This window comes from Caretta caretta, chromosome 25 (genome assembly GCF_965140235.1).
Source record: "Caretta caretta isolate rCarCar2 chromosome 25, rCarCar1.hap1, whole genome shotgun sequence".
Lineage (NCBI taxonomy): Eukaryota > Metazoa > Chordata > Testudines > Cheloniidae > Caretta > Caretta caretta.
Window position 1 is genome coordinate 18,175,202 of NC_134230.1, and position 27,229 is coordinate 18,202,430.

Below are 27,229 nucleotides of genomic sequence, written 5' to 3' on the forward strand. Positions count from 1 at the left end.
CATCAAAGCCCTCACCAGAGCTGCCTGTCCCAGGGAGGAGCCTCATTAATCTTGTGCTGACGGGTTTGCTGGGGAAATCAGCACACATGGGGCTGGGGGAGCATTTCGTATTCAGAGAGCAATCAGCACGGTTCCAATAGCCGCCAGAGTCCGCGAGTCACCCTGTCTACAAGGCAGGGCCTCGAGTTCCTCTCCCTTCGCAGAGGAGCCAAGCAAGGGTGGCCGCACAATTCAGACACCTCCTGATGGCCAGGCTGGCCCACACCTCTCTAGCCACATGGCCCCAGTCATCCAGCCAGACACCCAAGCTCCTCTGGGTGCTGCCCATTCACATCGCCCCAGGTGGAGCTGCACCAATGGCTATGCGAGGCCCCTTTGTACCCAGAAGCAGAGGGCCCTAGGGATTCGCATGGCAAATCTGTGCCAGGATGGGTGTATGGACCCAGCTCTGCAGCAAGCGGGTTAGGATCCTCTCCCAGGGCAGAGAACAGGGCAGCCTCCCAAGGTGGCTGAGCTCACTGCCGAGACAAAGAGATCTGACTGAAGCAGGGCTCAGCTGGGGCGAGCGGCCAATGGGATAGAGGTTTCCAGAACCACTGCCCTGGCACCATGACAGCAGGCACGTGGTGCCAGGACCAGGGGACACTCTGGCTAGGAGAAACCTGTTCGCTATTTGGACCACGCCCCTGACACAAAACTGGGTGTTGCCCTCACTGCCTCTGGCCGCAAAGTTCCTGATCCAGCTTGATATGCCAGAGTAAAACCGACCCCTCATTCTGAGAGGTCCCTCAAGAGCAACAGCCCTTGGACAACACACCAGTCCCCTGAGCCCGGAGAGTCCAGACACCCAGTTATTTATTGCAAATAAATATTTCTTGGGGGCAGGGAAGATGCTAATTACAGAAAACATCCCCCATCACCAAAGTGGAAATAACTTCCCTCCTGATGGTCCCAGGCAACGGGAGCTGAGCTCTAGCCCAGCCAGGCAAAACTGGAAGCCTCCCACCATAGAGCTGCGACTAGTTCTGAGGCTCCAGAGGGAAGCACATTCCCTGATGGTGCCCCCACCGCACCATCCCTCGAGTTTAAAGTTTGTTGATTCTTGTGCACTTGGTCAAGTCTTCATGATGGGACATCCGGGGCCATTCTTGGTGCAAGAGTCACTTATTCACTGGGCAGGGTGCAACCCAGCAACATTTTGGATCAGCAGCATCCATTCCATGGAGTCTAATGCAGGTGTCAGGGCGGGAGGGAGCAGGATCCAAACTGCTGTGGGTTGTTTAGAGCGAAGGATGTTTGCTCCTGAGATGGCCAGGGAATCCTGTTCAGATGTGAATCAAAGACCTCTGAACTAGTCAAGTTGGATACTGGGATTGAAACCAGGCTCTGGGGAGGGAAACCTCCATTCTCGGAAGGGAAGAGGGGCCCGTGATGTTCATGTGGCTGACTGGGGCAGAGGGGGCTGGGGAGCGGTCTGGAGTTGCAAGTCAGGAGACAGATCTGAAATGAGTCTCAGAGGGGCCTCAGGATAAACAGGGTTCCGGTAACAGAGGTCACACAAATTAGGAGGAAGGGAAATTTTCACAAAACACACCAGACCAGCTTCCCTGATGGAGCCCCTCCCGTCTCTATTAGTTATTACCCTCTCAGAACACCAGCAGCCAAGCCAGGAAACCAGGGGCCAAGCTGACCTTGGCCCAGGGTTTTTAGACTCTGACTCAGGGAGAAGCTGCCAATGTAAACAAGAGGGAGTGGCAGGCACCAGCCCTGGGAAGGGAGGGAGCCCGTGAGAAACCGAGAATCGCCATGAGCAGGAGCAGTTCACCAAGGGATAAGAGTTTGGATCCCTCCTTTGTGTGTGGGGGCTGGGGGAACATGCCCTTAAGTGACACCCCTTGAGCCCCAACGAGCCCATGTCAGGCAGAAGGATGGGCCAAAGCAGCTGAGTCTCTGGAGGGGAGGGAGAAGGGAAGGGGTTACACCGGCAGAGCGATCCTCTCCCTTCAAACACCATCATCAAGTCAGAAGCTTCCACATCAACCCCCCACACATGGTCTCTAGGGGCTTGGAAGAACCTTGGGCAGCCCTGTCCCATGGGCAGCAGCTCCCACACTCCCAAGCTGTAAGTGCCTGGGGCTCTCACTTCTCCTCCTTGGCCGACTGTCTCTGCTGCCGACGTGCCTTCTTCTGCAGCTTCCTCTTCAGCTGAAGCTGTTTCTTCTCCTGCAGCGTCTGCTGGACCCTCTCGCGGAACTGCTTGTTCTTCTTCTTGATCTTGGCCAGCTCCGCCTTCCTCTTTGCCTCCAAGTCCGGGTCCTGCAAGAGCAGACATCAAGAAACTGACAACATGCAGCAGGGCTCTGTCAGCCCTGCCCCCACCCGAAGGGCCCTTGCCTTCCCCAGCTGCCTGTCCGTCTCCAGAGATGACGCACTCTGGTTATTCCTACACCCTTGCGCTCCGCTTCCCCACCCTGCTCGACCATTCTCCACCCTACAGGAGAGGGCTGTGGTCCAAATCTGGGGCGAGGTATCAGGACTCCTGGGTTCTATTCCCAGCTCTGCCACTGCCTTGCTGCACAAATCTGGGCAAGTCACTTCCCCACTCTGTGCCCCACTTTGGTTCTCCGATCCCAGCCTTGGATCTCCTCTGCTTTCCTAGCACTGCTCGGTGCTGACGCTCCACTCCTCTCTCAGCTGCCCGTTCTGCTCCTCTGATCCCCCCACTGGGGGCCGACGGGGACTGCAAAATAACGTCCTGTCAAGCCCACCCTTCTCTGTGAAGCACAACTGACTCTGGAGAGGAGCATGACACCAGGTCTGAAGGATGCTATGGGACAACACATTTGTCAGTAGCTCTTCATCATTCTCCTCTCAAGGCAAAAAGAAGCTCCTCCAAGGGGAATGAGGCAGACAGACTGCAGAAGTGATGGGGGGGATGGGTGTCTCGTGGTCCGCGACAGGTCAGTGCTTGTCCTGGTACCCCTGGCAGCAGTGGTTGGAGAGCATCACTCACCTTTCCTTCCAGGATCATTTGCTTCCGCTTATTTATTTCCTTCTTCTCATCAAAATCAGTCGCCTCCAGTTTCTGCCAAAGCAAAAGACAAAAGCGCAATGAGGAGCCGGGCACTAGGACTGGCAGCAAGGCTCTGAGGAGGGTCGCAGGCTTGAGCAGAGTTCTGACCGACCCTCGCTCCAAAGCCCAGGCCCCCAGCGCACTGCCGAGCAGGTCAATGATCACCAGGTGGGCACACCTTAGAGTGGGGAACAGCAGATCTGGGTACCTGCCCCAGCAGTTGCATTACAAAAGCTCATGTCCTGCATAGGCCTCCTCTAGAAAGCGGAATGAGCCCCGTGACACTCCCGAGCCCTCCCCACACCTGTATATCGAAGCGAAGGCTGCACACCCTGCCAGAGCTAAAAGCACATGATGGCCTAGAGAGGGAAGCGTTTCCTGGTCACGCCAAGCTGTACAGGAAGCCGGCTCCCCGGCCAGGGCCCCCCACGCTGCGGTCACTTACGATTTCACACTCCCTTCTGGCAACGTTCACCTGGGTGAGGATGCCGAGCACCGCACGCTCCTCCACCGAGAACTCCTGCAGCTTCGTTTCTAAACCGCGACACAAGACACACGTACAGCTCAGAGACTGGTACGAGATCAGGGTCCAGCCCCATTACCGACTCAGAGTACTCTGGAGAACTTTCCCCTTGCTAAGGAGCCCATTCAGCATCACTGGGGATAATGGGACCCATCACATGGGACCACCCCTCTCACGGCAACCAGAATGAGAGACCTCCCTAACCTCTTCAGCCAACAGCCCTACTGGGAGCTGGGCTGCCAGGACTCCCCAAATCATGGCAGCTTCAACTGCAGGCAGGAGTCTTTTCCACTTCCTGAAGGGGCGCTCCGCAGTGTTGCTACCCTCCATCTCCAGGGCGGGGAGAAGCAGCCCCTGCTAAGCCCTCTGCAATCCCGCTGCGTGCGAGGTGCTACGTACAAGTCATGCTACTAGAGTATCAAAGGCCAGATGGTTTGGTGACTGGAGCTGCCCCTGCCCTGGGGGAGACTCAGAGCTACCAGATTTGCTGGGCCTCAGCTGCAAAGCCAGGGGAGAGCAGCTGTTTTTTCTGATACCAAGAGGCTCCTGGGCCGTACGCTCTGTGTCGGCAAGGCTGGGGCCGCACCCATGCCCGTGGTGAAGCGCTCCACTTACTGATCTGTTCCTCAATGGCGTGCACCAGGTGGATGTCGTACTGAGTCACCAGTGTGATGGCGAGCCCGTGCCGGCCTGAGGGATGAGAACCAGAAGGCACCGGTGACTAAGTGAACTCTGATGAGCAGTGATCCCCAGCTAACCCGCCCTCAGGTCCCACTCGCCCCTGGGAATTAGCACTGGGCACGGGGCCAGGTGCACTATGGAGAGGGGTCTTCCACCTGCTCAGAGGCATGTTACTGGCTGTCAGCGGTGGGATACCAGCCAAGACGAGTCAGCGCTGAGAGCGGTGACGGCAGGACGCTGGATCCATGGTCTAGTCCAGCCTGACAATGGCTGCACAACAGCGGAGCTGGAACCTTACAGCCAGCCGGGGTAAGTGGGAGACACGTCCTGGCCTGCGATATACACGAGGTCAGCCAGATGCCCTAATGGTCCCTCCTTTCTGGTCTTAAACTGGATGAAAGGATGAATCGGGCAAGAATCCCATCACCAGGTCTCTGCTTTGAACTGTGGCCCTCCCTTACCCGTGCCTCTCACTGGCTTTCCACGCTCACCTGCACGGGCCGTCCGGCCCACCCGGTGGATGTAGATTTTCGGCAGGCCGGGGGTGTTGTGGTTGATGACAACTTGGACTGTCGGAATGTCTAAGCCCCTGGAGCACAAGCAAAGAAATGGGGGTTGAGGAGGCAGCAGCAGGACACCAATAGCTGGCTCTCCTCTTCTCCGCTTTCCCTGAGAGCCTCTGGAGGCTCTGACACTCACGGGCCCTGCAGTGACCCGCCCGAGCCAATTCCCGGGACTCAACCATCCCTTCACACAGCCCTCAGAACCAGAGACCACGACAGCCTGCTCCTGTGTGTCACTCTGCAGCCCAGTCAGAGGCCTGCCCTTCCCCTCAGGGCCCAGCGGCCTGCCCAGCCCCTCCCACAAGGCACCTCTATCAGCACGTGAACTTGGAGGTTACAGCGTGAAAAGGCCGGGGATGAACAGAGAATCCAGCAACAGCAGGTACATGAGCGAGTTCCAGGGTGTTCCCTAACCCTGGGCCATGACTGAAGTGAACAAACCCCTGCCCTGACCCAGACAGGACCTACGAGCTCCCCTCTCGCAAACCCCACCCCACAGCTCTTGGGTGGTTCTGCGGCTTAGGAAATGCACTGGAGCTCTGTAGCCGCAGAGAGCAGCTTCCCCTTCTCCTACCTGGCAGCCACGTCTGTGGCGATGAGGATCTTAAAGACGCTGGACTTGAATTTTGCTAAGGCTGCGAAGCGCTGCTTCTGCAAAGGGAGGAGGAGTATGGATTAGGAATGCTGCAGTCTCCAGAGCCCACACGCCCTGCACGGATGTCTGGCTTCAGGGAAAACAGCTACAAGCAAAGAAGTGCATGCCCATGACAAGGCTTGCAGAGGGCAGGCGAGGAGTGAGGGACCTCAGCAGAGGTTTCTGAACCCGCAGAGCACCCACCTGGCTTGTGCTCAGCAATGCCCCTTCCTTAGCGAAGGGTACAAGCGTCACCTCCTGAATGCCCTCGCTCACCAGATAAATGTGTAAAAACCTGAGGTCTTCATTCCACAGCACAGCCAAGATGTGCGCCCCAGCACCCCATTGCGCAGCCCTGCTGGGTCACTCACCTGCTTCATCATGGAATGCAAAGCCACTGACGGGAAGTTGAACTTCTTCAGCATCATGTTCAAGATCTGGCAGTTCCTTAAAAACAAGAGACGTTTCCTGGTTACATATCTAGTCCCTGGGGAAGTCGATGGCCTAGAACAGAGCCTCCCACGATCCAGGTATACAGCGCCTCGGCTACGCTGGCAAACAGGATGCCCATTCCACGCTTGACACTCACTCACATGTGGCCACTGGACAGGTTGTTAAAGGTTGGTCCGAACACTAGGGGGAGCCCAGACTCTCTGAAGAGCACTGTGGGATTTCCCATTTCCTCTGGGACAGTCACATCTTGGGTTAAATCCCTGCAACTGGACTCACTTAAGGGAAGGAAATGGTGAGGAGACAATCGCAGAATCACAGAAACTTATGGCTCAGGAGGTCACCTACTCCATCCCTCCACAGTACCCTAAACTGGAGGGCCCCAGGAGTGCCCAATGCAGCTGGAGACCGTTGTGACCACAGCCCCTCCCCACACTGCTCGGTAAGGACTAAGCGGGTCAGTGGAGATACTCAGACTTGGCCCTTCCATAGCGCGCTATGTTTCCCGGCACTGGGAAGCACTTACACCTCCCAGGAGACAGGAAAGGACTCGGACCCTACTGGAGTGCCTGGACTTAGGGCACCACGTGCCTTTCTGGCTTTACTATAGTTAGTGGGGAGTTTGGGGTCTGAGCTACCAAAGCCCAAACATTAATATGGCCGTGGCCACAGCAATCAGCAGGTAGCTTCGGACTCACTTGCAGGTGCTGGTGAAGATGATGATGGACCAGTCCTCGTGCTCATCCTGGAAGGTCTGAATTAAATGGACGAGGTAGGCGTCCTTGACTCTCTCCGGCACGAGCAGGTAGCGCTGAACCAGCTCGTCCACGGTCCGCACTCTGTTTGGGAGGGGAAGGAAAGGTCCCCACAAAGAGACATTACCCTGAGATGGGTCAGATTTGGGGGAGGCGAAGGAGACAATGGGGAGACGGGGCCGGTTCATTGGCCAACTGCCCAGGAATCTCATAAGAGGCCCGATCGCTGCCAGTCCCTCGAGTGTTTTACTAGTGGGACTAAAAATACAACATAAATACAAATATAAAACGACAGAGCCTGGGAGGTGAGCAGCCTGTCCAACCGGCTCCCCAGCTCCCGACGCCGGGGGCTCCAGGGGAGCCCAAATCGTTTCATTGACATCAAATATCTCTGATGGTTGACATAGTTTGTGGGATCAAAATACAAAAAAGGTAAAGGGGAAGTGGCAATTTCAGCCGTATTCAATTCTGTCTTAGTCACCCAGCTGCTGGTGCCACCTTCCCCAGCAGATCACAGCACTGGGGAAGCCGGGCAAAGGAAGCGAGGTTCAGCATGTCCAGTACCAAATCCCCACCACCTAACAGCACAGGGTGTGACTGAGACCGAGGGGTTAATGGGGGAGAGAAGCACAGACCATTCCCAAGACTGCCATGGCAGTCATGGGGGGGGGAGCCCAAAGTGCCGACATTCACAGCCTCCCTGCTGTACACCGGAGGGGACGGACACGACACCACATGAAACAGCAGGAGACTTACTCGGCCTGAGACTCCCAGAAGAAGGGTTTGTTCATGGCGAGGCTCTTCAGCTCATTCAGTGTGTCTGTCAGTGTAGCACTAAACAGCAGCGTCTGCCTGGTCGCTGGAACAGCCCCCAGAATCACCTCAAGGTCCTTGGTGAAGTCAGTACAGCCCTGTTCCAGCAGCCGGTCAGCTTCGTCCAAAACCTTCAGCACACGGCCGAAAACAAGCAACACAAGCCAGGCTGAGAGGAGCAGCACCACGCAGGAGGGGGATGGTCCCGATGAGGCAGCCTGGCCTACAGCCAGGAACTCCAACCCAGGCTCTAACACTGTTTCTGTGGCCGTGACTGTTTCTGAGGCCGAGTCTCTGGGCCTCAGTTTCCCCACCTGTAACCCAGGGAGGATAATCCTCACCGGCCTCACAGGCTGGAATAGGAATCAACACTTGAACAGTCATGTGCTATTAACTGTTAGCACCACATGGAGCCACAACCAAGGTATGACAGAACACTGGATAAGGGAGACTGTTCCATAGCAACACAATAATGATGCCTAACACAATCTACCCAGTACATAGTCTACAACACTTCTGAGCCCCCAGAACGCTTCACCATATTAAAGTTACAAGGCAATGGGTGGCAGAGGGGCAAAGTTACCAAACCCAGCTGTGTTAAGGTTCGACAGTGGCTATATGAAGGGATTCATGTCTGAGGTGTGCGACGAGGAGACTGAAGCGAAGGGTTACAGGCAAGACAAAAGAGAGGCTTTTGCATGAAAGATGGAGAGTGACTGGGGCACAGAGAGGCTGTTTCCACTAATGCAGACCTCATCTGTAATTCAGAACCTAGATACCATGGTGAAGGGCTCCTCACCAGTACCACAGACTCATTCTGCAGAGTCCAGGCCCCCTTCTGTGACAAGCTGGTGCATTTCCAGGCTCCAGCTGTTGGATCTGTGACTGTTCAGCCAGTGGAAAACTCAATTATCCACAGCACCTGGCCCAGCCCAACATCTTGTTTCCCACACACACAGCAGCTCCCTTTAGACACTCCCATGTCTAACAAGGTAGAAGGTTACAGCGGGAAAGGAGCCGAAGAGCTGCCTTACCAGGAACTTTATCTTTCTGAGGCTGAAGGTGCGGGAACTGCGGAGGTGATCAGCCAGCCTGCCAGGCGTGGCAATGACAACATGAGGCTTACGGGAGAGCTCCAGAGCCTGGGCCACCATGTCTGGAAAAAACACCAAGGGAGCTAAGTTATACACCACAGACCAGGATCGGGGAGAGCAGCCTGCCTGCTGGTGAGGTCTCCTCTCACAGGCCTCATTCGACAAGATGTTCAGTGCCCTCAACTCACACTAACCGCAAGGGCAAGGTAGGGTGCTCCCCATCTCCCAGGGCCGGACACTAAAACCAGGCATTGCATAGAGGAAGAAGCCCAGGGAACCACTACGACAAATAGGCTTCCTCTAAAACCCAGCTACTATTTGGGACTTTTCAGCATCATTTATTTACCAAGAATCATTAAACTTTAGCCCTTTCCAGCCAGGCCCTCTCCAGCTACTTCATGCTGCAATGAAACAACAAATGAAGCCGGGATTTTTAAAGCCGCCCAAAGGAGCGTTTGAAAATCCCAGCCCAAGGAAACTGGAGACACCCTCCTCATTTCATGAGCTTTGGTCTTACACATCCTAGGCAGAGGATGACAACTCTACAGCAGAAGAATGTTGCATTTGAGGGAGAAAGTCTCTCACTTAAACCCTGATACTGGATACTAGGTGATACACGAGGACTGATGACAACAACACTGCTTTTTCTTTAAAATGCTTGCCTCAACCCTAGCAAGAGGCTGGGCCCCTCATAAGCAGAGATGGGCACTGTAGCAGGGCGGTCACTCCGCTCCCTCCCTGAAAGGGTTAAAACAGCCCTGGGAAAGGGCTGCCCTGGGGAGCCAATAGGGTAGGCTGATTGGGAAAGCAGCCACAGCTGGGCCATGCCCCATCAGGCCACACCTGGCCCTGTTATAAGGGCCCAGGGAGCAGCTGGGTCAATCTCACTCTTTCTCTCTCCAGCTTTGGTGGGAGAAGGACCTGGCTACCTGGGAGAAAAGGGTACCTGAAGTGGAGCAAGGCTGGGGAAAGGCAAGAGGGGCAGGGAGCTCCAGCCTGGCAACTCCCCAGGCTGCAGGCCTTGCTAAAGGCCCAAGGCAGGTACTGGGGCTAAAGAGGTGTAGCCTGGGGTTAGGCAGAGGCAGCAGGTCCTACCCCCTTGCCAGTGATGAGTGGCCATGACAGACTGCAGTCTGCTCCAGTGAGCGGGGGCTGGATGATGACTGGCAGTAGCCACTGAGGCAAGGTGCGGAAAGAGGATTGGGGGTTCCCCTTGGAGGGGAGATCCAGAGACTGTGGGGAACTGCTGGGGCAGAACCCTGAGGTAAAGGGCACCGGGGTCCAGGAGGGACATGGGGCCTGAGGCAGGCGAGACACTGGCCTCCAGGAGGCGCTCCGAGGCTGAAGAGTTAATTCCCAAGACACGCACCAGTGAGCCTTCGCTTCACTACAGGCACCCAAACATTGCTTAACTTGACAGTTTACTAAGGGCCACTTGAGGGCTGCTGTTTATTTCTTAATGAACGACAAATCACATGGCCATCAACAGTTATATCTGCTCAGGTTGTCCCTTCAATGACAAAGTACACCAGGAACAAAACCGTAGAGCTGATTAGTTTTGCCCTCCCCTTGTGATCGCTGGAAAGGGACAGCCATATGTCACATACGGAGAAATCTGTCAATGGACAAAAGAAACACTGTATTTTGGTGCATTTCAGGTGAGTATAAGGTTTTACTGTGTACACCGTTTGGACAAGCAGCTTCCCTAAAGTCACCTTTTCCTCCACAGTCACTGCACAGATCTCAGAGCCAGCAGTGCTCTGAAACGGCACAGCCCCTTAAAGTGAATCAGACACATAACCGTGCCGCGTCTTCTCAGAGTCCAGTTTATAGCCAGCACACATACCCATCCCTCCAACGATGATGCAGTCCTTCAAGCCAAGTGGCTTCCCCAGAACACGGAATTGTTCAGCAATCTGATAGGCCAACTCCCTGCAGGGGGAAAGAATAGAACATGGAAACATCAGAGTTATATTTATTACCCTTGTCACGGACGGCTGGTCCCTGAAAGAGAATCAAAGTCCAGCCTTCCTGTGATGAAAACAAGCCCACCTCAGCCCCCATGTGAGCAGTTACCTAATAACCAGCCTCCTCATGAGCACCGGGGCCGGCAAAGGCTCCCAGAATGCAGTTAAAAGGAGGAGCTCCCAGAGACACCGGCAAGCGAACATGGCAACCTGTTAAGCTCTCCCAATCCAGGGAGAAAAGGACTAAGGTAAAAAGGGTCTGGGAAGAAGGGAGCTGGTTGGAGACCACAGTTGGCTTGAATTAAGAAGCGCTACCCAAGGAGGAGGGCTGTGGGCCTCCTATGCCAAGGAGGAAGAAACCTGACAGGAAATCCCCTTAGCCCCAAGGAGGGCTGAGAAGACCTCTGCTCCTGCAGGGAGCTCTTTTGGGGGAAGCTGAATTAAACTGGACCCCAGGAGAAGGGGACTATTGTTTAACGATTCTGGATGCAGGTTGTTTACTTCTGAATCCCAGGAGAAGGGATTACTTAGGGGATCATGCTGGCAGGGCCTTGCCATCTCATGAAGAGCACTCTGGGGTAGCACAGTGCCACGCTCCTGTGTTTGGAATATGAAAGAACAGGAATGCCAGGAAATGACAGCAGGAGCCAGGAAAGTTGTTTCCCAACATATCCCTCCCTTTGGCTGGGAGAAAAACATGTAATAAAATCCCATGGTTAGATTGTGTTCGCACTTTAGGAGATCAGTGACTAGAGAATGAAAAGACTGGGATTGTTTACCACAGAAAGACAAACAACAGGACAAGATTAAAGTGCACAAAACAAAGAATGGTTTAGGAAAGTGCACTTCTCTTGTCCTGGACTCAACTCTGAAACTATGGAACAGTCAAAGCAAAAGTCAGTGAATTCAAAACTGAAATGACTTTTTCAGTCAAATGCCTGATTACAAAGTTGGAACTCATTGCCACAGGAGATCATTGTGATGAAGAATTTACTAAGATTCAAAGGAAAAGTAGTTTACATGGATAACAAGAATATCTGGAGTTATAGCCAATACAAAACAGTTTTGGAAGGAATAAAAATCCATGCTTCAGGCTCAGACCCATCTCTAACTATTAGGCATAAACCCTTCATGGGAGGCAAATTATACCAATCCACTTACAGAGAGGTTTCTTGCACCTTCCTCTGAAAGAAAAAGGGCCAGACACTGGACAACATGGGCCATCAGTGTGAGTCGGTATAAGCTCAGGGGTTCTCAAACTTGGGGGGCGGGACCCCTCAGGGGGTCACAAGCTGTCACTCTCCACCCCGAACCCTGCTTTGCCTCTATCATTTAGAATAGTGTGAAATATTTAAAAAGTGTTTTTAATGTACAAGGTGGGGGTCATACTCAGACATGCTGTGTGAAAGAGGTCACCAGTACAAAAGTTTGAGAGTCATGGGACTATAGCTATTCCTAAAAGGACCACAGACTCAAAAGTGCCCTCCACCTCCTTTACTAGGCAGTGCTGGATCAGTGACAGGTGAGGTTCTGTTATCTCCCTGATGATGGAGCAGCACAAACACTTACTAAGGCAAGAACCTACCCAAGCCTCATACAGGCAATAATGCGATTTGTTAGAAAGCCAGTGAAATGAAGCAACACAATTCAGCCTTACCGTGTGGGTGTCAGCACCAGGCAGAATATACCATAGGGATCCTCAGAGAGTTTCTGCAGGACAGGCAGGACGAACGCAGCTGTCTTACCGCTGCCCGTCTTGGCGCAGCCCATGCAGTCGCGACCTGCATGCAAGAGACCAGAGTGGCCGGGTGAGCGTGTACCCAGAGTGCAGAGAGCTAGCTCCAAATGCACGCAGCCCCGGGGAGCAGCCCTGGGAAAGGCCCTTCCTCCCTTCCGCCCACTTGGCCAGGGAACATTTTCAGCCCAAGACACAGGGGATAAGACGGGGGGGGGAGGGGGGAAGACGCAAAGGCCTTGTTGGGGCAGGGGATGAAGGAGCCGCGGTGGGGGGAGGAGACTGAGGGGGGCACTGGGCTGTGGGGGAATGTAGGAGCCAGGTGGGGGGGAAGATGTAGGGGCCAGGTGGGGGAGGGAGTGAGGGGGGCACTGGGCTGGGGTGTGTGTGTAGGGGCCCGGTGGGGGGAGGGGACTGGGGGGGCACTGGGCTGGGGGGTATGTGGGGGCCAGGTGGGGGGAGGGGCCGGGGGGGAGGGGACTGGGGGGGCACTGGACTGGGGGGGATGTGGGGGCCAGGTGTGGGGAGGGGACTGGGGGGGACACTGGGCTGGGGTGTGTGTGTAGGGGCCCGGTGGGGGAAGGGGACTGTGGGGGATGTGGGGGCCAGGTGGGGGGAGGGACTGGGGAGGCACCAGGCTGGGGAGGGATGTGGGGGCCAGGTGGGGGGAGGGGACTGGGGGGGCACCGGGCTGGGGAGGGATGTGGGGGCCAGGTGGGGGGAGGGGACTGGGGGGGCACCGGGCTGGGGAGGGATGTGGGGGCCAGGTGGGGGGAGGGGACTGGGGGGGCACCGGGCTGGGGGGGATGTGGGGGCCAGGTGGGGGGAGGGGACTGGGGGGCACTGGGCTGGGGGGGATGTGGGGGCCAGGTGGGGGGAGGGGACTGGGGGGGCACCGGGCTGGGGAGGGATGTGGGGGCCAGGTGGGGGGAGGGGACTGGGGGGGCACCGGGCTGGGGGGGATGTGGGGGCCAGGTGGGGGGAGGGGACTGGGGGGGCACTGGGCTGGGGAGGGATGTGGGGGCCAGGTGGGGGGAGGGGACTGGGGGGGCACTGGGCTGGGGGGGATGTGGGGGCCAGGTGGGGGGAGGGGACTGGGGGGCACTGGGCTGGGGAGGGATGTGGGGGCCAGGTGGGGGGAGGGGACTGGGGGGCACTGGGCTGGGGGGGGCCCGCTGGGGGGCGCGGACCGGGGGGCGGCGCCGCTCACCCTGCAGGATGGGCGGGATGCAGGCGGCCTGCACCGGGGTGGGGCGGCCGATGCCCAGCTGCTGCGCCTGCTCCGCCAGCCAGGCTGCCAGCCCGAGCCCGCGGAAGCCGGACATGCCGCCGGCACAGGGACCGCGTCGCTCGCCACACCGCACACTTCCGGCGCCAACAACTCGCGTCATCAGCCCCTCTCATGCCCATTGGCTCCAGCTCTCAGCCCACAGGAAAAACTACGACTCCCAGTGTGCCCCGCTCCGCACTAACTTCCGGTACCAATGTTTTACGTCACCACCCCTCGCAGCCCTATTGTTCCGTCCTTAGCCTGCGCCGGAAACTACAAGTCCCAGCGTCCTGTGCGCGGGGGCCGCTTCCGGAGACGTGGCTGGCTCTAGGGAAAATGGCGTCTGTGGTGGCCCCTGCCGCGGCCGGGCAGGGCGGGGACGCGGACGAGCTCTTCGATGTCAAGAACAGTTTCTACATCGGCGCCTACCAGGCCGCCATCAACGAGGCGCAGCGGGTCAAGGTGGGGGCTGCGCTGGGGCGTCCCTGGGCCCCTCTGTGAAAACGGCCTCGCCCCTCATCTCCGGATCCCCCTCTGGCCCCGCCCACCCCAGCGGGGGGGGGGGTGACCCCTCTAATCTCACCCCCTCCAGACCCAATGAGCCCAGCGGGGGGGGTGACCCCCGATCTCCTCACCCCCTCTAGCCCTGCCCACCCCAGCGGGGGTTGCCCCCGCTTCCCCCCAAATCTCATCCCCTCTAGCCCCGCCCATCACAAATTCCACTCCTTCCCCCCCGCCCCCTCCCGCAGACAGACCCCAGTGGGCCTCCCCACACACATTCTCCCCCCACTGAGGCATAGGTCTCACCTCCTGGCTGCAGTTCGTGCTCAGGGCTGCATTTTGTTGTTTCAGGGGTCCGATCGTGCTGGCTAATGAATCTCTGTCTCCCCCTTCTCGTTCCTTTAGCCATCCAGTCCAGAAAGGGAGGTGGAGCGGGATGTCTTCTTATACCGAGCCTACATTGCCCAGGTGAGATCCCGGGCTCTGCACGGAGCACAGGTCTGAGAGCAGGGAGCTCTGAGTTCAGATCCAGCACCTCAGTCTCTTGGGGTCTGACACTGATTCCTTCTACAGCCTTGGGGCCCATCACCTCCACCCAGGTTAACAAGGTGATGAGCACAGTGTGAACCAGCTCAGGGGTTCTCAAACTTGATTGCACTGTGACCCCCTTCTGACAACAAAAATTACTACATGACTCCTGGGGAGAGGGAAGGGGACTGAAGCCTGAGCCCAGCAGAGCCTTGCTACCTCTGGTGAGGGGATCAAAGCCCAAGCCCCACCACTCTGGGAAGGGGGGGTCAAAGCCCAAGGGCTTCAGCCCCAGGCAGGTGGCCTGTAACCTGAGTCCTGCCTCCCAGGGCTGAAGCCCTTGGGCTTCGGCCCTGGGCCCCAGCAAGTCTAAGCCAGCCCTGGTGACACCATTAAAACAGGGTCATGACCCACTTTGGGGTCCCCACCCACAGCTGGAGAACCACTGAACTAGTTAGGCCTTTCTGGCCTGTATTTCCCCATATTTGAAATAGAATATCTGGGGCTAGACAAGCCTGTGAAGTGTTATAGGAGTCCTAAATAATCATCTGTTGTGTGAAGATTTACTTTTGTTGTTCTTTGTGGTGTTGGTGATGAGCTATAGACTTAAGACAGTTATTTCCCATGTTCTCGCATGCCTTTTGTACTTCTCCCTGCATGCAGCCCATGATAACCCACCTTCACTCAGCCTGCAATTTTCACTGTTTGAGTTTAGTAATGTAACAGTCTTTTGGTTTTAATTACAAATAGTTTAATAACTTTTTAATTAGTGTTTTAAGTACTTAACTTTCTTAATGGCAGCTTTTCCTTGAAGTGTTGGCAAACCCAAATGCAAGATTTTTCTGCCAATTCATGTGAGCCACAATATGAAACTGACTCACAGTTTGAGTAAATTGCAAATAAATTACAGCATAAATAGTGAAAAGTGGCTTTTTAAAGTTCTTTGTCTAATAATCTGGAGTTATGTTAGTAACACAAACAGTGGAGATTCATTAATAGTGACTCTTGCATTGACAGTGTTCCTCTGTTAATTCTGTCCAGCTAGTCAGTCTCATCTGAGCGTGTGGGGAAATGCAGCAAAGATTAATGTACATTACTATTTTGTAACTTATATCATAGTGAATTGTTTTTCTTCTGCCCTTAAATTATTACACAAATTTGTCTGTCTGTCCTCAATAGAGAAAATATGGTGTTGTTCTGGATGAAATCAAAGCCAATGCTTGCCCTGAGCTCCAAGCAGTGAGAATGTTTGCAGAATATCTTTCAAACGACACTCAGAGGTAAGTGTGACATTGAATTATTGTAACATACAAACACTGCCCAGCAAAGAATTTGCTTCAGTAGTGGGAGCATAATCTTGGTCACTGCTGCATATGGCCCTGATCATGTGGGATGGAAATGACTGAAGTGTTTTTAACCAGTTATTCTCTGGCTTATTAAAAATGGGTCTATACGTTTTACATTCCCAAACCAAGCATCTATAATCATGTTTCCTATACCAATGCACAATAAAATACTTCCAATCTTCAGATGATAGACCGGTGTTGAGGGCAGGTTTTAGTCAGCAATTCCTGCTGGTTGGCCTAACTGGTTTGTCTGTCTAACGGCCACTCATGGGTTCGTGATTTTAAAACAGCGTTGTCTGTAGGATCAGTTTAGCTGGCCTTGGTGAGAAGCACGTACAGTATTTGTCGCCATCTCCATTGGCTGATTTCAGGCATTTTGATGTATTTCTGAAAAATTACTGTTTTGGGCTGAAACTCTTCTGCCGTGCCAAATTTCTGGCCATACTTAGTAAAACTCCCCTGCATTATTTTTGAGTGTGTGGACATGAAAATATTTCTCTTTCCCCAATGCTTTTTAGTTCAAATAATTTTTAAAAGGCTGAATTTTAAAAATTCAATGGACTTTCCCTACTGGAGGGTGACAGCCTTTGCCTTGGTTAGAAATTGAATGATCCGTTCCAAAACTCTCACCAGCTCACTCTTCCCAGGGATGCAATTGTTGCTGATTTGGACAAGAAGATGGCAAAAAGCGTTGATGTGACCAACACGACTTTCCTGCTGATGGCTGCATCTATCTATTTCCATGATGCAAACCCTGATGCGGCCCTGCGCACACTGCACCAAGGAGAAAGCTTGGAATGGTAAGTGTAGCTCAGACACCTCAGCGTCACCCAACAAAGCTGTGCTCGGTGATCCAAGGAAATGTTGCCATAGAAATAGGTGAAGTCTGACTTGTTTTAAAGTTTTATAGAAACCAGCAAGAGATGGATTTGGGGATGTTAATACCAAGTGATCAGGTGTCCATCCCAGAACAAGACACACATTCACCCAGTCTGAGGCTAAGGGAATTCAGGATACCACATTTCATGCATGTTTTCAGGTAGCGAGAAGAGCATTGTAATGCCTACAGCACTAGAACAATCGGAGTCCTGGAGCCGGCTGTCCTGTCTGTACCCAAATAACACTGTCTGCTTTATTGCCTCCCCGTTGCAGCGAGAGCAAGGTGGTGAAATGCCTGTTCTTACTCGCTAGCAACATGTCTGTGTGCTAGGCAGTGTGCTTCCCAAGGGCAGGCACTATCCATGCTGAATACCCATGCAAGGCCTCTCTTCCTCTTCCTGGCTTTGAGTTGCACTTGACCCACGATAGCTGAATGAAACTTGGCTGAAGTTTTTATAGTGGAGATTCAGCATGACAGCAATGAGCAGCTGCTGGGAATTCTGAGTGCAGGGCCCTCTGCTGATGGTATATTCCTTATTGGGTGGGGGAGGGGAGACACTGGACACCACAAGGTAGGGGAGTTTGATTTCGATGAGTTTATATTTTTCCAGTTAAATATTTTATTAAATAAAAGGGCTTGATCTTGGACTCCGACTCCATAAATTATAACAGACAGTTGGTACAACCATGCTTTAAAGCAGTGTTAAGAAGGGAACCTGGGAAGACCTGAGTGTAGGAACAGACAGCAGATTGGGGGTAGCCAATCACTCCAAGCCCTGGGTGGAAGAAGAGGGGAGTAACAGTTCCGTGGTGTTGCTGGCCTTTGGCCCATAGGGGAACTATATTCTCCAGGAGTGGGCGGGTGCCTACACTTCAGTCCCTGCTGTGAAAGGGGCGCAGTAAAGCCTAGAGTACAGCCCTGATGTGCACTTGTTCCCTGCAGCATGGCGATGATGATACAGATACTGCTGAAGCTCGACAGGCTTGATCTGGCCCGGTAAGCCCAGTGTAAGCCCAGGCTCGATCTGGCCCAGTGTATCTTTTATGTGCCACATGGGCATTATTAAAGACCCCCGTGGGAAGGCATTATACAGCTCTGGTTCTGCTTTTTGGTCAGTATCCTGCAGGCAGCATTTGAGGCTGATGGTCACAGGTGGGGTTGGTAGGAGTCCCCCTTGGCTGGTGTGAACACAGTGTGGCATACCCTTCTCCCTCAGGATGCTGGGACCCTGGAAATAAAAGGATAGCTGTGAGTGGGATTCTAGGATTTAGTCGTGACCTCGTGGAGTGTTAAATGAACCTCCAGGACTTGGGTTGCCTGCTGCCCTAAAGGGAAATAAAACAGCCTTCTGCGGACACCAGACCTTCTTCCCTTGTGGCTGCAATGATTTATCTGCTTAAATAAAATACCCTGGAGGTATTTGTGCCAAACAACAAAGGTCAGTGAGCCCAATGGCAGTGTGCCTCTGACTGGCAGGAGAGGGTCCCAGGGCACCTCAGGCTCAATTCACTGAGCTATGAGGGCAGCAAAGGGATGGCCTCTGTGCAGTGAGGGGTTTTCTCCTACCTCAGGCCTTACACTTGGGACTTAGAGCAAGCTGGACTATGTCAGTTTCTCATTGTGTGGCTCCCCTTTGTGTTTACTCAGCAAGGACCTGAAGAAGATGCAGGAGCAAGATGAGGATGCTACCCTCACCCAGCTGGCCACTGCCTGGGTGAACCTGGCTGTAGTGAGTATTGTAGGCCAAGACCCTTCTCTACTCCATGGGCGCTGCCTTACTTTCATGCTCTTCACATTTTCTCCAAAATGCCATAATTGCATGAATCCATTCGTGCTATGAGCTACTACAAGGGAAAGGTCAGACTGGGCAGTAGACAGAATCCTGATCTTCTCCAGGAAGTTGCCTAGTCAGACACAAACAGGGCTAGGTGGAGTTCTCATTAGAGCACGCCTGGGTGCGTGGTGTGATGTGGAACAGAACGGGTTGTGTTTAAAGGTGAGATGAATGCGTGTCTCCTCCCCCCCCCACCCCCCCCACTTAGAGCAGTGCAGCAGTAAGATCAGCTCCTGAATGTTCAGTGCCCTTTTAGCGCAGGGGCTCCCTGCTGGTGTGTGTCCTCAGGCTTCAGTGACTGGTGCTCTACATTCCCCATCCCAGCCTTGGACTCCCATTTACGCACATGCTGGGTTGTCCCTGTTTGAGCACACAGACAATGACGTTGCCTTCAGTTAGGCACATGCTGGAGTTCCTTGCTGAATTGGGACCTTCATGATGAGCCTCTGTGCATCACTGCTGCCTACCAGCTGTTCGTGCTTGAGTGGCTTAAATGGTTCTTGGGCTGTGCCAAAATGTTGTCCTACTGTGAAGCTTGGGGGATAGCAAGAGGGCCCACAGCTGTGTGGGAGGGGGTGGGCACTAGCTGATGTATCCTGGATACTTCAACTGGAGCAGTTGCCTGGAAAAGCTAGGAGCCAGAGTCTCAGAGCACAGGACTGGCATGACTCCATCCCATTTCTGATCATTTTCCCTTTGCCTCGCTCTCCAGGGGGGAAATAGTGCTGGCAGAAGGTACTTGATAATTCTTTCACTTTCCTTTACCATTTGAGTTTGCTTTCCCTGCAGGTGCATGGGGAATAGCCAGACTAATTAGTTCCTTTGAGTGCAAGCGTTTTTCATGTGTACCACTTGATCGTTAACTCAGACACAGAAGAGCTCCTGTTTCTCAGTAGTTGAATAATTCACAGACGATTATAACGTAAAATGGGAAACAGCAGTCTGATCTTGGAATCAGATGGAAGCACAAATACACTCCGCTGTAAAGACAAATTATTAAATTTTCATCTAAGGTCTAACTAGGAGCAGCAGTCTGATGTTTCAGTGCTGCTCCCAGTTAGACCTTAGATGAAAATTTAATAATTTGTCTTTACAGCGGAGTGTATTTGTGCTTCCATCTGATCCTATAAATAAAGCCCTGTTCTAGCTAAACCCACTTTCAGTGAAACAGGCTCAGTGGGATCTGTGGCAGCTGATATTTATCAGGCACCCTTCAGGACTGATTGAGATTTGTTTACTTTGTGCTACGGTAACTGCATTTCACACTTTTGATCTCTCATCCCCCTTCCCATCCGTTCAGAGAAACAGCTCGATGCCTTCTGAGTCTGTGGAAAGCCGTTGGGGTTTCTGTGGAGCAGAGCCCTGTCCCTGCTAGCCGTTCATTCCCACAGCACTTGGAACGGTTTGCATTGCAAATTAATTACTCGGCCATCGCTTGGCTGCTTTGGAATGGGTCCATGTTGCCATTCTTTAAAAGAACAGCAAGTGCTGCGGAGCTCAACTCCTTTCTAGATGCGGTTGCAGGGTGTCTGATAAATGGGGACCATTCCAGGGCAAGCTTCCCTGCTGCCAGTGTACCTCCACCCTGACCAGCAGACCTAGTTTTAGGGGGCAGGAGGGCAGTTCAGTTCCAGCCTGTCTGCTGGGGCTACCAACAGAGGCACCAGCTGTAGTTTTTATTACATGGATTTGTTGGTCACTAGGAGCTGGACTGAGCAAGCATATATTGGTCTCTTAACAGCCAGCAGTGTGCTGCTCTCTCCAGGGGCTCCTGGGTTACCTTCTAAGGTCTCTGTCCTTAATGTCAAAACCTGCAGTGGTTTGAACCCCTCTTTCCAGGAGCTCAATGGCTCAGTTTCTTGGGAGCAATGGAACTGCCTCCCTCTGGGGCAAAGCCATCTCCCTCAGACGGAGCTTTCTCGGGGGCTTGCCTGAGGCCACATTTCACACCTGGAGGCCATGGACTTGGCAGCTTTCCAGTCCATTTGTGAAACTTTCCCCGGCTTTTCCCTCAAAGCAGCTCCTGACCTGTGGGCACTTACATTGGGAGGAGGGGGCAACATTAAACTACTCAGGTTAGCCCCCCAGAGGAGAGGAGAGAAGGGGTCCTGAGAGAGTAGATGCAGGATGTCCTTATTCTAGAGGGTGATCATGTGCAATGGTGAGGGGCCTGGTGTAGGCACCTAAATAGAATAGAACCAGATGGGCTACTGCTGACTTGGCCTGGATTCAGACTATTGAATTAGAGGTGAAAGGCTCCATGTCCTGTTAATAATCCCATGATCCAGCCACTCCCTCAGTGTCCCCCTCAGAGGTGTGATGATCCTCTTAGGTAGGATTAAATTGCCATGACCCAGTGGTCACCTCTCAATCCGGAAATGTGGGACACAGTAATAGTGCCAGGTGTTTATGACAATGTAGCATCAGCTTCTGGAAAGTAAATAACATTTTCTCTAGCTTCAGTTTCATAACTTGGCACTTGAATGGCACAGTAACACACGAGCACAGCAGGCTGGTGTGATCTAGGGACTGTGGAGAGAGATGTAAACAGCAGAAAGAAAACAATGGACAAAATCTTGTTGGCCTTAATCAGGCAAAATTCCCATTGACTTTAACAGGGCCTTGGGAGTCCATTTGCCTAGCCTGCTGTTCTCTGCAGTTGCAGCTCTCCCATGTGCCCAGATGGAAGGGTGACTTGTATTCTGCTTGATATTTCTGCTATGTGTTAATTTTCTTTAGCAGTGGGGAGAAATTCTGTATGCTACCTAGACACCATTTTCTTTTGTTGTTTTTTGTCTGCCTTAGTAACCAGGACTATAGTTAACTGTTTAGTCTCCTGGCAGTCATAAGGTAAACCTTTCTAAAATTATCCCATCACACAGCAGTCTCGGTACATGTGTGTGGGCAGGGAGAAAGGGGTGTTGGGAGCCAAGTAATTTTATGCCCAAAATTGCAGTTTATAGTCTAGAGAAACAAGAAATGTTAGGCCAGATCTTAATTGTTGTCTCACTGCCAGTTTAGGGAGGTGACATGCACTCACTTAGGCACGGTAAGAATCTCATTTAACTTAGGGGACACCAAGACTAAAGATGCACAAAATACTCACAATTAATAATCATGAATGTCATATTAATAAGGGAAAAGTGAGTTTGCTTGGATGAGAGAAGCAGATAGAGCTGAGATGAAATGGCTGAGTTCAGAGGGATTTATCCTCTTGGTAAAGATGGAAGTCACACCTCTTTCAGGCTTGGCCTGATTTCAGTATCTGCTGCTGTCCCATTTCATTGGCTCAGCACCTTTCTGGGAGGGCCCTAGCATCTTCAGCTCATATCATGCAGTCTGCTAAAGCATCCATAGCAAAGCTGGAATTCTTCAGTTTGATGGTTATAGTGCATTTGTCTGTGTGGCAGGAAATTCTCAGGACATCCTTAAAGTTACAGTTCTGCCTTTTTTTTTTTTTTTATTCAGTTCATTTTCTGAGAGATCTCATTAGTTCCATCATGATTTCAGAGGAGTTGAAACTCTGTTTCAGATGAATCCAAATTCTCCTGTTTTCTGTAGAGTCTGATTTAAACGTAAATGATTCTTAGTCTTTTAACTAAAAGGGTCATCAAAGAAAGTATAATATTCTTTTCATAACAATCCTTGGAGAGGTTCTTGTCTTCCTTAGTTTGGTAAGGAGTTGTTTGAGCATGCCAGATTATTAATTGGGAAATCAATTAGTCTAAATATTTTTATAATCAAACAGGTTCAGATATTAGTAACCAGTTATAGCAAAGTAATTTGATTCCATATAGGTTGACCACACATCTCACTATTCACATAGCAGTGATACCAGGAAGTTGTTATATGGAGGGTTTGAATTTAGATATAAAATATTTTTACATGAATATTGCAAAAGAAGTCTATATCCTCTTAAGCATTTTAAGGAATAAGCAAATGTTTTCACCTTTAAATGGAGAAACAAGGTAAGAAGTAGCATAAAACACTTCCCAGGTATACATATTTTCCTTAAAGTTAAAAGGTTGAAGATTTTCATACATTTGTAGAAAAAATCAGTTTCAACAAGAATAATTCTAGAGTTTTGTGTGGGGTTAAAACTAAAGATTTTTCTGTTTGCAAAGAGCAGAGTAAAAAGGCCCATTTTAATGACTTGGATTATAGTTCTGATGTCTCATCTTAACCAGCACTTACTCCTCTGGGATATTTTGCATAAAGAATATCCTTGCATTCTTTTACACAACGAACTGTCTCTCTCAAACATGAAGACCGTGTCTCTGGCAGCCTTGCATCTTGTACCAGGGAAGTGTCCTGATCTTTGAGACGACACTCTTGTTAGTTTGTCCTTTGCTCAAATGGCTCCTAGATTTACAACCTTCCCTTTGTAGTATGCTTAGAGTTTGCAGACAAAGACTCATGTATCTTTCAAACATAATATACAAGAAACTAATATGGACTATTAAAGGAAAACCGAAATTCTAAAGCTTCGTTCCAGAGACACTAACACGTGGAGGTAATTCATGTGGTTTTATAGCTAAGGAGGTGTCATTCCCGTGGGCACTTTGGGGGCCTGTCACTGCTCGCAGAAAGCAGACTTCCTAGGAATTTCCTTAGTTAGATTGAAGTTTCATTTAATTAACTAAGCATGCTAAAACACGAGCTGTCATTCTCCGAATATCCTGTGTGTGGATGGATTAAAGTCTCCTAAAATTCAGTAAAGGTGGAGGCATGCTTGTAACAACCTAAAATTATAATTTTAAAATTGACCTCAGTATTGAGCTCTGTCCTTGTGTTCCTTTTCTCAGTCATTTTATAGAGTAATAGTTTAGGGCCAGATATTCAAGAGTTCATTTCCCATTAAGAACAACAAAGAATCCCCCTCTGAGAACAATGGGCTTTTCAAGACCTGAGCCCTTTTGAAAAATCCAGCTAATAATATCCTAGTTCTGTGTCTTAAATCTCTCTTCGTAACCCACTTGATTTATTATTACCAGCTTCTGACATGGTTCTTTTAAAATTAAGAATTTAAAATCTGTCTTCACCAGACACAAACTTCCAAGTGGCTCTTAATATTTAATGGCTTTGTGCTTCTTTCTTCCGCAGCCTTGTTAAAGATCTGTCTATTTAGAGGAGACCCAATGAATGCAGGAAACTGTTAAGCAGGGATTGTCAGTTCATGCAAGCCCTGTAGACCAAGGTGGGTTCTACACCTAAAATTTAGGTCTGCCTACCTACAACAGTCAGGGCTGTGAGAAATCTCACACCTGTGCGACTGCATTGTGTTGACCTAGCCTCCATTGTAGATGCAATTAGAAAGAATTCTCCTGAGGGGGTGGGTTTACTACAGCAATGGAAGACTCTCTTCCGTCTCTGGAGTGAGGGTCTGCACCACGGTGGCAGAACTGCTTGTAGTGTAGCTACACCCCCAGTCTGTAACCTCTTAAAAACGAGCTGGGCCGCCCAGGGGCAGACACTTTGAAAGATGGTTGAGAACAGGTTGAAACTGGGCAGATGGTAACTGGGTCAGACTCTTTCTGAGCAAGCTGAGGTGTGTAGACTAACCCGAGCAGTGTGAATGCTGCTTTTGTGAAGAACAAGCTTCCTCGCCTTCTTGGCTGTTCTGACCATGGCACAAAGGCTATTGATCAAAGGGAAATGATGACTCAGTCGACTTGTATTTAATCATGGGGCGCCTCATCACTTCCAGTGTTTAAACCCTTGCCCACTGCAGCCTCCTTGGCATAATGCAGCACAATCACAGGTTAACACTCCCATTTCTTCACAGGGTGGGGAGAAATTACAGGATGCCTATTACATCTTCCAAGAGATGGCAGACAAATGCTCATCTACCCTGCTTCTGCTTAATGGACAGGCAGCCTGCTACATGGCTCAGGGCAAGTGGGAAGACGCAGACAGTGTGCTCCAAGAGGCGCTAGACAAGGTGTGTTTTCTGTCTGGCAGTATAACCTTTGATTCAAATCTGCCACTCTGGAAAGAGGCAAAAGAAAAGTAGCAAGACTGTTGACCATTAAACTTCATGCATGTGTATCTCACTGCTCCTTAGCCTCATCTTCTGTCATTGTGCCCAGGGCTGGCTGGCTGCAGCCTGTGAGAATTTGGGGAGTGATTTTTAATTCCATATTTTAAATCTTTTTTTCTGTCTAAACCCTATGGCATTCTGTTCCTGTCCTCTGAAACATCCCCGTAAGCGCTGGAAGCTACAGTGCCATTCACGCATTGACCAGGCAAATTATTGTGCCGCTGTGTTCTCAGGAAGCTGACGTCCAGTTCAGGAACACACCCCACCACCCCACTTCCCTGAGTAGGTTGAGTCTGTTAAACATGGCCTTTAAAATGTTCTGCCCCCATCTGTGCCGCTGGGGTCTCGCTGGCTTGGTCTTGTGTAAATCCCATTTCATAAGCACTTAGCATCTCAGAAGCATGTGTGTTTCAGAGCTGTCCTGGCACTTGGGTAGCTGGGCTCTTGGCCTTTGATTACTTGTCCTAGGACCTCATTAGCCATGCTGTGTTCACTCAGGAATTCATTGCCTGTCACCTCTAAGGGCCTAATTCTTCCCCTGCCTTGCCCCTTCCTGTACAGCGATCTGTGGGTTCTTCAGGAGAAGATGGTTTCCAGCTGCAGAAATGTGCTGGGGGCTGCACCTGGTTAAAGTAATAGGGAGGCAGGACAGGTCATCTGATGTGGTTGCCCTTTATGCTTTCAGGATAGCAGCCATCCCGAGACCCTGGTCAATTTTGTTGTCCTGTCACAGCACCTGGGTAAACCACCAGAGGTGAGGCGAATTCTGCTTGTCCGAGTACAATACAGTGGGCAGATGTCCTCCTGCTGTTAAAGGTGTGCAGATACTAGGCTCGCTTGGGTTTTAAGGAGTTATGTGCTCCTGTGCTAACTGAAGTTGGGGAAACAGAATATTTTAACCCACCTTGGCTAATGAGCAGAGCATTGTACCATTGTCTAAAACCCTTGCGTTCCTATATAATAGGGAAGCTCGGGATTGGGAATTGAGAGAGCCTGAGTATGAGCCTGGAATTCCAGGCTTCCAGTCCCAGCTTTGCCACTGGCTCATAGTATGACTGTGAGCACGTCACTTAAGACCTGATTTTTAAAGCTGCCTGTGCCCCCATAGCACTCACTGACTTCAGTTGGAGCTGTTGGTGGTCAGAACTTCTGAAAACCAAGTCCTGACCCTTCCTCATCTGTAAGAGGGGATGATACTCAGTGCCTGTAAAGCACTCTGAAGATCAGCTCTCTCAATTGCTGGTTTAAGCTCTTAGCTTTTCCTCCTCTGATCGCAATGTTGGGGTCTCATTTGTTTCTCTTCCACCCAGGTTACCAATCGCTACTTGTCACAACTGAAAGATGCACATAAAAGTCACCCATTTATACAGGAGTACCAGGCAAAGGTAACCAGTTCATTTCTTAATCAGAATCCACTTGTATCGTGGGTCACACCATTGTTGGAATTAGCCTAGTGGATCAAGCCCAGGGTCATGATCCCTGGGCTGGGTTGTGACCAGATTTCAGGGAATCCTGTTCATCTGCCCGTTTTTACACTTTCATTCAAAAACGCAAATTATGTTTCTGGCCTTAGTGGTTGTAGAGGCAACCTTGAAAACATGAACCAAGTATAAACCAGAGGAGCAGTGCCTGCCTGGATGTCTGAAACAACAGCTCAGAGTTATGGGTTCTCAATCAGTGGATTGTGACCTCTGTTCACTTCCCATATTGCTTAAATGGGGGAGGTGTGCCCTGTTTAGAAAGTAGAGGGTTGTGCTGGGCTAATGGTATGGAAGGATCTCATACAGAGAAGGTCAAGAACAGCTGGTTTAGGGTATTGCAAGCTTGGAATGCCTCTCTGCTGCCCTCCTGAGATGCTGTAGCCTTTTCTTCAGCCCACTAGCAAACAAGGTTATAATCAAGTTTCAGTAATTAAAAAACAAGAGTCTCTATTTTTCCTTTCTTTGACAGGAGAATGACTTTGACCGACTGGTCATGCAGTATGCCCCCAGTGCATGAGGACTCAGGGAGGCAAAAACGAGTCTGCGGATCCATGCTATGGTACCTTGGGAATGGGGTGATGTGCAAAGTCTCTCTGGCCTTGTGGACAGAGTTCATTCTACAAGTCGGTCTGGCATCCGTCTCAGCATGGCAGGGTCTTGTGTTTTCAGCAAGCCGATGCCGAGCGTGTATGTAACACATGGAGACGTGTAGCCTAGAAACCTATGTCCTGACTTAACTAGGTTCCAGACTCCTTGTTTCAAATACAGTGCATGTCAAGTGTGTGCAACACTGTACCTTAAACATTTCTAATAAAGCCTTTTGTGGATCGGTGTGGCCCTTCTGCTTTCTATGCTGGAGTTATCTATACGGTGAACATTTCTACTGGATAAAGTGGGAACATTATCTCTCCCTTTCATTGCTGAGCCTCTTAACAGCTACTTTGGGGACATGGGTGGATCCTGAGTTACCACCTTTCAAGGCTGACCCATGAGGCTTTCCAAGAGCATGATGCTGAGCATCTGCTTCTCCCATGGAGTCCAGCACCACTGCCAGCTGCTGC

At 51.5% G+C, this 27,229-nt stretch overlaps 2 protein-coding genes across 3 annotated transcripts; one reads left to right on the top strand and one right to left on the bottom strand.

Annotated features, from left to right (window-relative positions):
• Positions 1-838: 838 nt before the first annotated feature.
• DDX49 (DEAD-box helicase 49) lies at positions 839-13,660 on the bottom strand. Of its 2 annotated transcripts, none has more exons than XM_048831230.2 (13): positions 13,499-13,660; positions 12,211-12,334; positions 10,433-10,518; positions 8,527-8,648; positions 7,436-7,623; positions 6,623-6,763; positions 5,846-5,921; positions 5,415-5,491; positions 4,769-4,866; positions 4,212-4,286; positions 3,549-3,607; positions 3,014-3,085; positions 839-2,316 (listed from the first exon to the last, which is right to left on the bottom strand). In XM_048831230.2, the coding sequence occupies exons 1-13, from the start codon at positions 13,611-13,613 to the stop codon at positions 2,140-2,142; spliced, it is 1,410 nt and encodes a 469-aa protein (XP_048687187.1). In that variant the 5' UTR covers positions 13,614-13,660; the 3' UTR covers positions 839-2,139. The 2 variants fall into 2 exon arrangements, with proteins under 2 accessions (XP_048687187.1, XP_048687186.1); XM_048831229.2 differs by having other exon boundaries at positions 3,519-3,607; positions 13,499-13,659.
• COPE (coat protein complex I subunit epsilon) lies at positions 10,697-26,995 on the top strand. Its single transcript, XM_048831231.2, has 11 exons — positions 10,697-10,801; positions 13,799-14,020; positions 14,465-14,527; positions 15,767-15,867; positions 16,581-16,733; positions 17,756-17,809; positions 18,461-18,542; positions 24,433-24,588; positions 25,373-25,441; positions 25,998-26,072; positions 26,638-26,995. Exons 1-11 carry the CDS (start codon positions 10,712-10,714, stop codon positions 26,683-26,685), a joined length of 1,113 nt encoding a protein of 370 aa, XP_048687188.1. The 5' UTR covers positions 10,697-10,711; the 3' UTR covers positions 26,686-26,995.
• Positions 26,996-27,229: the final 234 nt, after the last annotated feature.